Genomic DNA, 14,367 nt, shown 5'->3' with positions numbered 1-14,367 from the left:
TTTTTTTTCTTCTCTTCAAATTTATAAGAGTAATGGAATTTTTAGATTGCTTTCAACAAAAGCTTCCCTGTTTAAAATCCACAAATACGAACTCAATTGTAGTAATAGGTTCAAAGAAATCGAATACTAATTACAGAATTACAGTTCCTAAAATTATAGAGCAAGTTTATCAGCATCGTCTACACTTAGAAGGTTGCAAATTTCATGTGCATGTAAAAATTTTACGGCTGATTAGTATCATCACATGGTATAGTGTTGAAATGTAATTGAGAAGGAAAAGAATAGTGATATTCCCTTTCATGAATCTCAGTAGTTTCGTTAGAAAATTATACATGCTAAATTAGCATGAATATTGCGCGGCATAAAAATAAAATATTCTATGATGCTATGATATTGGCGAAAAATAGATGAGTTAGCAACTATGGTCAATATTGCAGAAAGTGCTTGAAATTCTTATGAGTAGGTTCCAGTCTTCGTAAGAATGATGCCTAATATGAGACAATCGTCTTAGAATAGCACATTTAGGGCTAATGGATTAAAAATCATCTATCGCTTCCAATATTTTTAACAGCTGGCAATGTGTAGTGTGTACAATTAAGGTTTGGTAACGGATAATTTTGTATTTACGAATATTTGAATAGGTCATTTGGATATGAACTTGTTTTCAATTATAACGTGCAGCTATGTATGAATGTTTTGTGTTCATTGTGTAGCATTGTATATCCACCAGTGAGCCTGGAGATTTCGAAATAAAATGAACATCTCTAAAATAATACAATTGAGTTACTTCAAGTATAATAGACGCGATTTTATGTAAAATAAATTTGATTTAACAAGTATATTTCAGACCCAGGGTAAATGAGAGTTTATAGCTATCACATTTCTCTAGTATGGTGCAACGCAAGTAAACTTGTTTGTGGAACCTTCCAAGAATTATTTCTTGCTACTGAGTTTTCTTACTAAATTATCTTACACGGAGATGTATGATACTCTGACTTGGTACATATGCAGGAATGTAGCTGCAATTTGATTACAACGGCTTATTATACTCACACTCACCTTACACCATGCACATTATATTGTAACAGTTTCAGATCTAAGATTGATAAAAGCCTAATGATCAAGTTTATGATAGTAAAAATATAAAAGTAAGAAAATATGACAAAAAACTAAAAGGTCGTTGTTAGTCCCTTACCCTCTATATTCGAAACATTAAATTTGTTTGAATAGTATGCCTCAAAGTATCCTTAAAATTACTATCACAGACCAAGCGCTGTTTAGCAGATCTTTTACTCTTCATAGATAGCTAAAGGGCATTTTCGAATTGTCAGAGCTTGCATTAGATTTAATGACACATAAAATATTTATACAATACTTAACGGTATAATGAAATTATATATAGGCAGGCAAGATTATGGCCTAATATTATGTAGCTCAGTTTAAGCTAAAAATGAAAATTGTAATTCTGTTGCCGCATGAGTTTCATAGTTTAGCACCTCTCTTAATACTGTTTTAGATCTAAGGTCGTTGAAGACTGATAAGTTGTAACGTTTACAGTTAAAAGAGAAATTCTGTAAGTAAATACTGAACTCATTTTTAAATGTAATACAAAAGAAAGGCGAACAATAAGCAATAGAAATTTAGTATGGTATGGTCGTTAAAAAACTTTTCTAATGAAATACTTTAAAAAATACGGCTCAAGAAAAAAAAAAAAAAAAACTTAAAAACATGAGATGAGCAGCATGCAAGCTTACATAAGTAGAATAACAGTCACTGTTTCATTGATGTGCTGGGAATATCGATCAAAATTGTACCTTTGCATCCCTAGGTTTAACGTTGGAATGTTTCAATTTGATACAAAAACATGAATTGTATTACAAAACACATGTTCCCATTGTTATTGTTACTTTTTTGAAATACGAATAATTCGTGGTTTAACTTTGGTACAGTTAAACAAACGTTTGCTAAGAATTTGTACACGTAGTTATTGCATATGTTAACTGTTCTTATTGAAAAATGTCTGTTTCATTCGATGGAGTTCATTATTTTTAACGAAAGTTTGTAATAAATAAAAATTGAAGTGAAAATATTAATGACTACCTATTTGATTTGAGTGAGCACTTTTGCACGTTTAATAGTTTTAGATGCTTTAGCCAGATGATGAATAAAGAAAAATCAACAAATTCATGAATAACTTTGGATGTGATATAGATTTCTGAATATTAAATTAAATAATTGTTTACAAGTGTGAGAATCCGTGCGATAAACATGCATACTGAGGCGACATATAATGTTGATGTTTCACACAATGTTAAATATTGATCATTTTTGCCATTTAATTGATATATCCAATGTGTTTTTTCTCATCAAATGCATAAATAATAGTTGCAAATACACTATTTTAAAAAGATATATCAGTATTTTTGATACTGTAAGGAAAATTGCAATTCCTTACTGATATTTACATGCGAATGTTAACTTTAAAATCGGCTGCATGAAAAAGAATAACATTCGAGCAAAATTATTCGCATTACTTAACTATTACTCAATTCAATTCTTTGGCACTGTAGGCTTAGTTTTTTGCGTAAATTATTAGAAATAATAATTTACAGTAACATGTAAGTTGATTATTTGGCCGATTATCTATTCACATCATTTACAAACTACCATATAAGTACATTACTGCTATACATGTAAATATAGCTGTGTATTATGAACACTTACCCTGTAAAATCACATGATTATGTCCAAGACATAGTTTGCGCAATACTTCAGTAATCAGGTAATACGTATGACGCAGAGTAAATTAAATAAATTAAAGTTCCTTTAAAATTATTAATTATTTATAATGTAATAAACTAAACGCCAAATAGAATGAAAATGATAAAAAAAAAATCAAATTAAACTAGTTTTTACGACTACTGCAAACGAACGCTGTTTTGTTGAAGACTTTTTAAAATTTTAACTCGTGTTCTTCCACCCAAGTTAGTTACTTGTAAAGCCTTATGATACGGGTAAAATTACGATATTTATCAGTTGTAAAATTAAAATAAAGATCAACGAATCTTTGAAAATAGTATCAAAGACGAAATCACTGACTAGTAAAATTCATTCACTCATACAAAAGATCACCAGCTATAAAGTAAATTGTTTATATACTTTGTAAAATCTTCATCATAAGTTAAAATATGTAATAATTTCTTTTTCGAAATAATTTACGCCAGTATAATGATTCTACGAATTCTCTTATAATTAATTTTTAGTTGGCAGTTAAAATGGAATATTAGAGGAGGCGATGATTGCACAGATAATTTGTATTTACACATGATGCCACCTCTCATAACCAGTAGCAAAAATCGCGAGTTATATTTTTTGATTCAATGTACTAATTCATTACTTTTCATTTGTGCTAATCTGTTGCACTGGTAACTAATTCTTTGAAATAACAAAGGGCTTGTCGCATTGGTGGCACTTTGAAAAAATCTAAACACTGTTAGATAACTTTGGCTTAAATAATATTTTCAGTTTCACATTAACTGAAAAAGTTGAGAAATCACGAGTTTGCAAAAATTAAGTTTACTGTGACTTTGGTATATTCATGAATTCTGTACCTTACGTTGTCAAATTCATGTTGATCAAACCCTATCGTCGATGTACAAAAAAAACTTATAATTATATTCCCAATCAGCTTGTGATATTTGGGTCACTTCCATTATGACAGTCTAACACTTGGATTGGTGAGCGTCGAATCCCAAGATAAGGTAATGAAAATATCAAATATGACTGTAACAAAAATTCTATCAGGTACTTGAAATATACAGCTGTTTAAAAAACAGATACCATATCGAAGGTAAAATTATTTACAATCAGAGATAGATTGCTTTCTATTCGTGTCACCATCTCATTAAAGAAATTATTTCTCTGATGCTCTCTTTAAAGTGATTTGAAAGATCGATCATTTTCATCTCAAACTGAGATATTTGTAGAATATTTCAATGATTAGCATATCCATAATTCATACATATATGGTACGAAATGTGCTGTTAGACGGTAATGTATGTCCTACAGCTCAAAGGTAACCAATTTGTTTGACAATATGTTTTTACAAAAAAGCAGATATGTAAGTCTCGGGGCATTCATATAAAAACATGGTGAGTAGGAATTTTGAAGTAATATGCTTGTAGCCTAACGCTGTGCTGATGAATATCTTTTGACAGTGTACGGTAACAATATAAGCTATTCATGCATATGTATAGTTATCGGAAATCAACTGTGCAGTACAGTGAGCAAGTAACTGGTGAACTGAGACATTGAAATAGAACAATAACTATGAAGCGTAAAAATATTCCGATAAACTTGCCATTTTTTTTTTGTTTTTTGAATAATGAATAACACTTTAGACGTTTTTTACATTTCGTTCACCAACAATTGTATTACCATGAAGATAACTAGTGTCTTGTAACAGACTATCATAGTAGAAAGTAAGTACGATTCAAAGAATACCGGGATATATCTTTAAGTTCTTATGAACCAGTAATTTCTTTGTGAAATTTATATGTGAACATAGAACTACCATGCAATCAATAATTTACACTTAAAGTAAACGTAAAATATAAGTGTCAAGGTATTTTGGAGTTTCTAAAGGATTACTCTGTGAAGTACAGATGTAGTAAAAGTTTGCAAGGGAGAATTATTAGGTAGAACTTAAGCTTGGGATTTACGATAGTACTCCTACACCATTTGAGAATATGCATAATAATGCTACGTTAATATATTCAAATAAAAATATTCCCAATTTGGAGTAAATGAAATCAAAACATTTATATGAATTTTAATTAGGAACGTATTAGGCATAAATTAAAGAATGAAGTATTTCACACAGCTCAGTTCATCGCTCAATATTTTTTTACACGCGATTTAATTTCAGGAACACTCAAATTGAGTTTATGATGGTTATTGCTGGCTAGTCTCCCATTGGCGAATTTTAAAGTCATATTAGAGAATTGTTTGCTTGGTCGACTACAATTTCGTTTTGTAAAAAAATGTGATATTTTTGAAGTCTCGAGTTCATTACATAAATTCTTTCCACCGGTTAATTCTCGCCGAGGCATCAACTTGGGGAAAAAATAATTCATTCACATAAAATTGAACTAAGATCTCTCTTAAAAATTGTTTTCAATCATGTACTTGTTTACTGTTATTTCATCAAATTTTTTATCAATGTCAACAATATTTCATACCTACAATGAAACGTATACAAAACAAGATTGCGCGATTTACTGTTTTCAAATAGGTGATAACTCAAACTTTGATCAAAACTTTGATGAAAACAACAGTTCGAAGTCATTTCAGAGTACATCGAAACACTTTATGCACAGGCACATGTATCGCCATGCGAATTTCAATTGAAATGCAGTATTACAGTGAACAATGATTGTAACATTAGGAAAGATGTTTAACTCTAGGTCTAATTTTGGAATTATTGAATGTTTAAAGTGAAAATGACTTCACCGTACTAAACATTGGGACTAAACTATTAATTTATACTAATCGATTGACTGAATGAAATAAAATTTCATATCTATTAAAGTAAATTAACAATTCAAGGATATTGTGTTGCACAGATGAATAAAGTAAAATCATGTTTTACATGTATATTTTGAAAGCGAATATTTGTATTAGATTAAGATACAATCTTGGCATCGTTGTGGAGGTATGATGATTGTTGAATTTTGTATAGATGTCTTCATTCCTCTTGAATACGTTGTAATATCCGTTATTGTGATTGTTCGTTTTCAAGATTCTTCAAGTATTTAATCCATATTCGTTTCTTCGTCATATTTCTGTCTTAATTACTATTAGTTACAGCAAAAGTCAAAAACAGTGTGTCGTTTTACATGAACATTACTTTAGAAACTAACATTTGTACCTACTCTCTAAGTGTCAGCATATTCAAACAAGTAAAATCTTCTTAATTACGATTATGCTGTTTACATATGTGTATGAATATACCTATGCTATCGTTACACAATATTTATATGTTAGGAAACATTGAAATGTGGAAATGTTAGTTAACTCTATAGAATGTGTTTACATTGTAAAACCAACTAGCATGAAAGAGCGTATGCTATCAACATATTTTTTGTACCGGTTATAAGAATCGATTCATGATTAAAAAAAAAAAGAAAAAAAAAGAAGAAAATATTGTATCAATCTGCCACAACTTTATCACTCGATTGCATCTGTAATTATTCTTTATGTTAAACACCCAGTCATAAAATCCTATGGAGAGTAAAAGGAAGTATGTCCATGATAATGATAAGCATCAACTCGAAGAAGATGAAGAAGACGAACTGGACGACGACGGTCTGCATAGTATTGCGGATGTCAATCTGGTGCATCGGCGTGTCCCGAGGTTATTCAATGTCTTGAACGATGTGAAGAGTCGCCTCTCTCGTCGCGCCGATCCCGTTCCCGTTCTCTCTCGCGTTCACGTTCCGGCTCTCGTTCACGCTCCGCCGGTCTTCTGCTCGATTCTCGTTCTCGCTCCCTTTCACGTTCACCACGTTCTCTGTAGCGATCGTCATAATACCTACGCAGTAGATATCAGCCAATTGTCTCACTTTGATATGAATTTATACGCATAACGAATTTAACCACAATTGCTGTATTCTGAACAAACTAATTCAAATTATCAATGATATGCGTATTTTATACGGTTTCTTAATTTTAAAAACCATTTTAAGTTGTTCCTATTTTATACAACAAAAAAATTTCCCATTGTACTTAGTAGTCAATTAGTTTCATTTCATCTTAGTAAAAATTCATGATTATATAAGTATATAAGAACAATATAGTGACATCTTACATAAGTAGTAATTGATGCATTCGGTTTAGACTCGTTCGCATGTAACATAAATGAATAGACTGACCAATCAAAGTCCTGATCACAACCCTGTTCCATCTACTCACGTTTCCTTATAATGTACAAAAGTAAATTACCTAGACGACTTGGATGATGGTACAGGCGCCGCCTCTGGAGGTTCTTCCTTAACTCGCGGCCTGGCTGCCTGACGTGTTGTACTAATGAAAAATGGACGGATTGTTACATGACTTACCGGTTTTAATACTTCCAAGTTAATTAGATACAAAAATCATTTCTTTAGGACCAGGTCTGTTTGTATCCGAATTTACAAGCAGTTTGCACGAAACTAATAGAAAACATAAAATCTAAGAGATAGCTCAATGTGATTCAGGTATATAGATTCTGAAAATATATTGGAAGCCAATATACAAATGCAGTAGCATAAAGAAATGTGCTAAGATTTTTTACAAATTATATTCATACTTTCTCTTAGTTCTTCATTTTCATTCAATTTTGTTAAGTATGTGTGAGCCAATTTCGTATGTTTTGGTTTCTAAATTTTAGTTGAAACATGAAACAACTATACATTAGTCCCATTAATACGTGCCTAATGGTACAAACTACACCTATGTCCTAATTATTTGTCACTGATTCATGATTGAATTCCGATGCACCAATTGAAGCTTCTAAAACTGATCTGTACATTCATTTAATTACATTACTATGACTTTGATAAACTATTGCAGAGAAAATTTTCATCCGTACTTCAATGCGAGACTGTTGGCTATTGCGCAATAAAACTGTCGATCACTTATCCTTTTTTTGAAAAAATAAGCAACTAACTATGAAATACATCTGGACACAGATTCAAGCTTTTTGTTTGCATTCTCATAATGCATAGAATAATTTGGTATTGTACATTGGATATTTACATTACAAAATTGCACGTTAATGTGACATTAGAATTTCCCAAATTTAACCATAAGAATACAGTGTAAACGTAGAATCAGCCTAAACCATTTAGAGTACGTGTTATTCCGCAATATCGAGTTAATAAATTCACCGTATACACAGAATAGAAATACAAATAAAATACCGATAGAATTTTGAATTATATAAAAAAATAAAAAAATACTAATGTGCAGTGCACCCGCATGCTTGTGCCTAAAATTTACAATGAGTCGATGTGATCATTGAGGCCAATTTCGTGGACATTTTAATTTTCCAATTCTTCATCTATACTTCATGATTTGGTTAACATTTGACATACAAAAGCCGTTTATGACTTCAAAGTAAAACTTTGAAACATGAGCATTTTTGATTTTCTCCAATTCTGATTTAAAGTTGCATAATTATAGCAAACCAGCTTCATGCAAGAAGTTAATATTCTGCTCACCTTTCTTCTCTGCTACGTTCCCTGTATTCACGTTCTCGTTCACGTTCACGCTCTCTCTCCCTGCTGCGTGATCTCTCTCTAGGATAAGGTTCGCTGTAGTAGCGTTCCCTGTCGCGATCACGATCACGTTCCCTTTCACGGTCACGTTCCCTATCTCTGTCCCGGTCTCTGTCCCTGCTACGCTCTCTATATTCTCTATCGCGACTCCTTGAACGATCTCTTCGCCTTCGGTGGCTCCTTTCGCGGTCACGCGAGCGTGACCGTTCTAGAACAAAAAGATGATTTTGTTGACCAAAGTTTTGAAAAGCGTTAATGCATACGCACTAGTGTATCAAACAGATCACGACATAGTCGTATAAGAATAAATTATTCACCTCTGCGTGCGGATCCATAGCTTTTCGTCTCCACCCCACGTAGAGTGTCTTGCAGTGAACTTATCAAAATCTTGCAACGATCATCAGCTGCCACTTTTGATTGTTTTATGAGGGATATAGCCGTAACCAAGGTTTCAATGGCACTAGCATATTCTCCTGCAGCTGCATCCGATACAGCACGAGCTATCGCCGAAGATGATACCGTGCGGTTTCGACCCATGATTTCTTCAAATTCTTGTTCAGTGAGTGGCGGTGGTCCTTCAGGCCTGTGATCCGGACCTGGAGCTCCATATGGAGGCTAAAAAACAAATTTTAATTTATCACAATATGAGAATAAGTAGTTGTTTTCCTTGTTGTTAAGTAGCCAAATTTATATGGACCCATTTTGTCGGTACTCCATAAAATAATTACAGCAATCTCCAATTACCCAAGTATGTGTAATTAATTTTTAGAAGGTAATCAAATTGACATTATATCACGTAATAAACAGAGAGAAATACCTAGTGTACAGTTTGGTTAAGAATTTTATCGACACCAGTATGCGCAACAATCTTTTGAAGATGGTATTACAATTTGCTCATATGCGAAAAAAAATATGTAAAATTTAATCTATTGGTTAAAGCAAATCGAGTACTTGCAAAAAAAAAAAAAAACATTTAGTTGCTATCAAGAGACTTAAAATCTAGCCAATTCGATCGTTAGTCATTCATAAAGAATTTGTAAATCCACCTATATTAGAAATTCCTCACATGAGTCATAAACATGTTTCATGTACTTATACGTCAATACCTCACTGTAAGGTATAAATTGTGATGTGACCTTCTCTGAATAATCGATCAAACTTTGATATTCAACAGAAAGTAGCAAAAATCAGCGAAGTAATGAATCCACGATGAAAAACTTAGATGGTATATAGCTTCAAAAAAATACGTTTTTTAAATCATATACCTGTACAGCAGGTGGTCCATAGGGATGCGGAGGTACATGTGGAGGTCCATGTGGTTGATTATGCGGTGGACCATGAGGTGGGCCATGCGGAGGTCCGTGTGGTGGTCCGTGAGGTGGCCCATGAGGTGGACCAGGAGGTCCCGGGGGCCCACCAGGATGCTGTCCGGGATGTTGATGTGGCGGACCTTGCGGAAAGAATGCTGGATTCACGTGAGGAGCGGGTCCCCCTGGCGGACCTTGTGGTGGACCTTGAGGTGGCCCACCATGTCCTGGTGGAGGTCCACCTGGACCTGGTAACATTGCTGATCATTTTTCACATTAGGATACACATAGTCAAATTTGCGGTCTGGTATTTTATATAGATCCCAATAGTAGAAACGTTATTATCAGGACATATTTTCGAATTGGATAGATTTTTCAGTTACTGGCCATGTTTCGCAGATTCTCCTATCTGTCTTGTAAGAGAACATTCTAGTCTTAATTTTTGTCAGAAATATACAGTTAATTGGAGTAGTTATCAACTTATCAAAATCTAGATTTGCAGTAAATCTCATTAAGCTTCATATTCCCATAAAAATTACATGTCTGCACCCACATGTGTGAAGAAATATTTACTATGAACGTTTTATTGACTCATTAGAAATTAAAGTACTGTCGAGCTATATGTACCTACATTGGTATTTAGAAAACAATATTTTTTATGTTCGCAAAAACGCGACGCTAATCAATGTATTAAATCTCTCACCACCCATTGAACCTGGAGGAGGTCCTCTTTGCGGGGGGCCTTGACCTGGTTGCGGACCTTGCATGTGTTGATGTTGAGGGAAACCTGGTGGTCCCTGAGGTCCATGATGCATCCCTATGCACAATGAATACTCTCCTTAGTAGGTATATTGACAGAAAGAGAAAAGAACAATGTAAATCAATACTTACCCGGAGGTCTATTCCAGTCTGGACGAGGTGGGGCTCCTCTAGGATCACCAGGCGGTCCTCCAGGATGACCAGGTGGTCCACGAGGCGGCCCTTGTCCCGGAGGTCCAGGTGGTCCGCCGTGAAATTGCTGTGCATTGAGAAAGTTATGGTTTATAAAGTAGAAAGTTAAGTAAAATTGAGACAGTGTAAAATGAAAGTTCACGAGGATTTGTCTAAGTAGGTACATGCAAGTACCATTCCGGGCGGCCGATGTTGCGGTCCAGGTCCTGATCCTGGTGGTCCTTGCTGTGGAGGGCCACCAGGTCCGCCAGGCCCTCGCGGTGGTCCGGGTGGACCATTGGGTCTTGGTCCGTTCCAAGGACCTTGCTGATAGCCTGGTGGTGGTGGACCCTGATTAGGATGACCAGGTAAAGGATGGTGAGGCCCACCAGGGCCCATGGGTGGCCCGTGCATTCTTGGAGGGCCCTGTTGTCCAGGTCCTCCAGGCCCAGGAGGTCCCATGCCAGGCAAAGGCATACGTTGATTCCGCACGCCTTGCGGCGGTCCCATCATCATTCTGGGGCCGTGGTTTTGTTGCGGGTGTTGAGGATGTTGGGGATGTGGTGAATGCTGGGGATGTTGTTGATGAGGAGGTAAGGATGTTTGATGCTGATGAGGATTGTGTGGGCGTTGATTTTGACTTTGTTGAGGAGCTGGAGCTGGTCGAGTCTTACATTGAGACTCAAACTAAGGACAAATACCGTTACTTAACTCATGAAGATTTCAACGTGTGTTGCGGTCAAAAAATCACAAAAATTCCAAACATATATATCTTCACAAATTTCTTGCCGAGAGAATTCAAAGATGTTTTAAATATCAGTGCAGATAGGGCAATAACGGTTGTTGTCTTAGTGATCTGAAATTTTTTAATTCCCAAGACCGGAATAATTACTGTTACTTTTAATATCATCAAAATAATGTGTTACCTGATTAAGTGCCTGCTTGGTTGGAAATGTCACAACTGGGCTCTGTCCATGCAGTTCTTTCTTAGGAAGCCGTTCCATGCATATTCTCATACTTTGTTCAGAACCGAGGGATATGACACAGAAGCCTTTTGACTGTCCGTTAGCACGATTTTCAAAAAATTTCACTTCAACAAAATCAGGAACACCGATACTTTGAACCGCATCAGTTATATCCTGATCACTCGTCCACTAGAAAATAACATCATTCGATAAATTAATATTTATACAGATCCTCGTCAATTTTATCTAAGACAGTTGAAAAATCTCCTTGAATGGCTTCGTTGTAACATTATCCAAACACAATTCGATTATTTTAATTAGTATCAAGCGGCAAAAAATTCCAAACACTTGAGTGTTTCATTGTTATGCATATTATTACCAGTACTTGAATTAATTATTTTTGTTCATGCATTATGTAAAGTACAATTTATGATGGAGAATCAGTGTGCTTCATGTCAAACACACTCTGTGTTTCAATTGCGTATGTTACTAAAGTACAGAATAAGAAAGCATTCCCTAAAAAGAAATTCATAAATAAAACTGTGTAGTGACTCAGAGGGAGTATCGTAGTCATCTTCAAAAATTTTACATGGATACATAAAAACCACGTGAGTGTAGAAATCACTAAAGCTTTTGTCTTTTTAAAGCCTTATTAATTTATTTCAGAGATTCTAAAAACTTATGCAAAATATTTAATCATCACTTTTTCCTCATAAGACAAGGATACCGTAAGTACATCAAGTATACGTATGTTTCTGACAGAACAGAAAAGCATTTTACAGTACATGACATTTATTGGGAGCGGACCGAGAAAAAATGTAATAATAGTGAACAATTGATTCATATGTTACCTGTAATGAAACACCGAGAACAGATGTTTTAAATAAAAAGTTTGTGAAGAATCACAGTTCACTTCTGTGAGCGAGCTAAGTGATCTATTGAAGTAAGCATCTGATAAATTTTTTGTTAATACTGAATTCGATTACTAGTGTAATAATTAAATTTTCAAAGAATCAACAAATTTTTGGAATTAACAACCTAACACATAACTTATAGGCAGCCATTTGTTGGAACAATTTATGTTTTAATAAATCAGGCAATGTTAAAATATATTGAAATTATTTAAAATCTACAAAAATAATGAGAACAGATGTGTAACACGAATTGGCAAAGCACTAAAAACTTTGGCATGCTAACTTTCAAACTTGAATGTAAGCTAAAGCTGGAGCTTGATTGAAGTTTGTATTGAGCCTTAGGATAAGAAGCAATTTGTCATGATCAATTGAATCACCGTGCAAAGCTAACTCGACGAATTGGACTCAGACTCCAATCAGCGTAGATGAGCAAAGAATGGCTCGAACAAATAATTGTCATAATTATGCTTTACCCAGGTCAAGTTTCCCACGTAAAGTTGGTGGCGTCTTCCAATTTGGTTGGGCTGAATGTTATTGCCCAATTGATGATAAGGAGCGCTACCGTTAGTCTCCTCGTTAGTTGAGGTTGTATCGCCATCGCCTGCTCCGCCACCAGAATTTGCCCCTCCACTATTCCCACCTGGAGGTGCTGCGATCACGTCGTCGTACAGGTCAACACCTTCCCCAGCAAATTCGTCCTGGTTTGTAAAATGAGTATGCATAGTAGTTTACACGTGAATCGGGGTAAATCTACAGATAATTTGATAGCGCTTAGGTATCGAATAATACACGATCGTTATCCGGACCATGACGCCGGAAGCGAATAGAACATTCTCCTGGCCAAATACTAGGCCGAATACAGAGTTTTTGAGAGATTTAGGTAAAGTAATTACGCGGGGGACGACGTCTAGGGATTTCGATGACAATTCGACTTACCTGTGCGAAATCTTGCTCGAGATCGTCGGCGTACAAATCAATGTCACCGTCAGCCATTTTACAGAACACCGACGCTGGCTTCGGCCGACACAGGACCCACGCCAACTTTCCGACTATCGTATTGTAGATAGCCGACTATCCGCCATTACTGACGCTCTGACTGTAGTACCGCTTTTCGGAATCTGGACTTGACGGCGTTCAGTGATGGCGCTAGTAGCCGCGCAATACATGTATATGTATATGGGAATGTCGTAAGATTCAATTGTTTCCGTTTTCGATTTATCGCATTTCATGTTCCGGTTTATACATTGTATGTTCGATACTTTGACTCGACGATGCAAATTAAAGTTTAACGGTTCGTTTTAATCAGTTGTGGCGATCAAAGGAACGTTTTAGCGATTAGAGGAGCATGTTTCAAGTAGATACGTTTAATCATTAATTATTCATGTACAAAGACAAAATCATTTCTATAAAAGAGATGACAATAATCAGTGATCGGTATGACGTTAGCAGCTATGAGAAGTTAGCTTCGGATCATAGAGGTCCGAACGTAAAACCGGCATTTGCGGACATTTCGCGAGTGCAACTCAACGGAATTGAGGAAAAAATCAGTTGGTATAATTACGCAGTTTGGCAGTTCTCCGCCATTGGTATAATAATTGGAGTGTAAATTTGTATTCATTAATCATTAGTTTAACATATAAATCGGGTCGACAAACTTTTCGGAAGATTTCAAAGGAATTTTTTTCTGAAACAGTTAGTAGCTATTCATCATCAATTTTTTGCCAACGGATTTTGGCGGGGGGCGGTGGTGGCCGCGTAGCATAAACAATCGACAAACAACCGAGGCGCTACCATCTAAACAATTGAATGTTAATTTAACGGTCGAATCTTCGTGTGCTATAATCGTTGAAGTGACATCGCGAAGGCGTTTGAGCGAATAAAATCCATCGGTTAAAGTTTCGCTTCTTACGACCCTGAGCTCGAGTAAAATTTC

The 14,367-nt window shown here is 35.2% G+C and overlaps 1 protein-coding gene across 4 annotated transcripts; it reads right to left on the bottom strand.

The window, feature by feature from the left end:
* Positions 1 to 4,883: 4,883 nt before the first annotated feature.
* Positions 4,884 to 13,520, bottom strand: Cpsf6 (cleavage and polyadenylation specificity factor subunit 6). Of its 4 annotated transcripts, none has more exons than XM_046630856.2 (11): positions 13,371 to 13,520; positions 12,908 to 13,132; positions 11,482 to 11,709; positions 10,751 to 11,242; positions 10,517 to 10,643; positions 10,329 to 10,442; positions 9,584 to 9,885; positions 8,636 to 8,933; positions 8,262 to 8,526; positions 7,003 to 7,083; positions 4,884 to 6,592 (listed from the first exon to the last, which is right to left on the bottom strand). In XM_046630856.2, exons 1-11 carry the CDS (start codon positions 13,425 to 13,427, stop codon positions 6,421 to 6,423), a joined length of 2,361 nt encoding a protein of 786 aa, XP_046486812.1. In that variant the 5' UTR covers positions 13,428 to 13,520; the 3' UTR covers positions 4,884 to 6,420. The 4 variants fall into 4 exon arrangements, with proteins under 4 accessions (XP_046486812.1, XP_046486814.1, XP_046486813.1 ...); XM_046630858.2 differs by having other exon boundaries at positions 4,884 to 6,571; XM_046630857.2 differs by having other exon boundaries at positions 9,584 to 9,873.
* Between the last annotated feature and the right edge of the window lie 847 nt (positions 13,521 to 14,367).

The sequence above is a fragment of the Neodiprion pinetum genome, chromosome 6 (assembly GCF_021155775.2).
Source record: "Neodiprion pinetum isolate iyNeoPine1 chromosome 6, iyNeoPine1.2, whole genome shotgun sequence".
Taxonomy (NCBI): domain Eukaryota; kingdom Metazoa; phylum Arthropoda; class Insecta; order Hymenoptera; family Diprionidae; genus Neodiprion; species Neodiprion pinetum.
The sequence above is the reverse complement of the archived record's forward strand: the minus strand, read 5'-3'. Positions and strand labels throughout refer to the sequence as shown.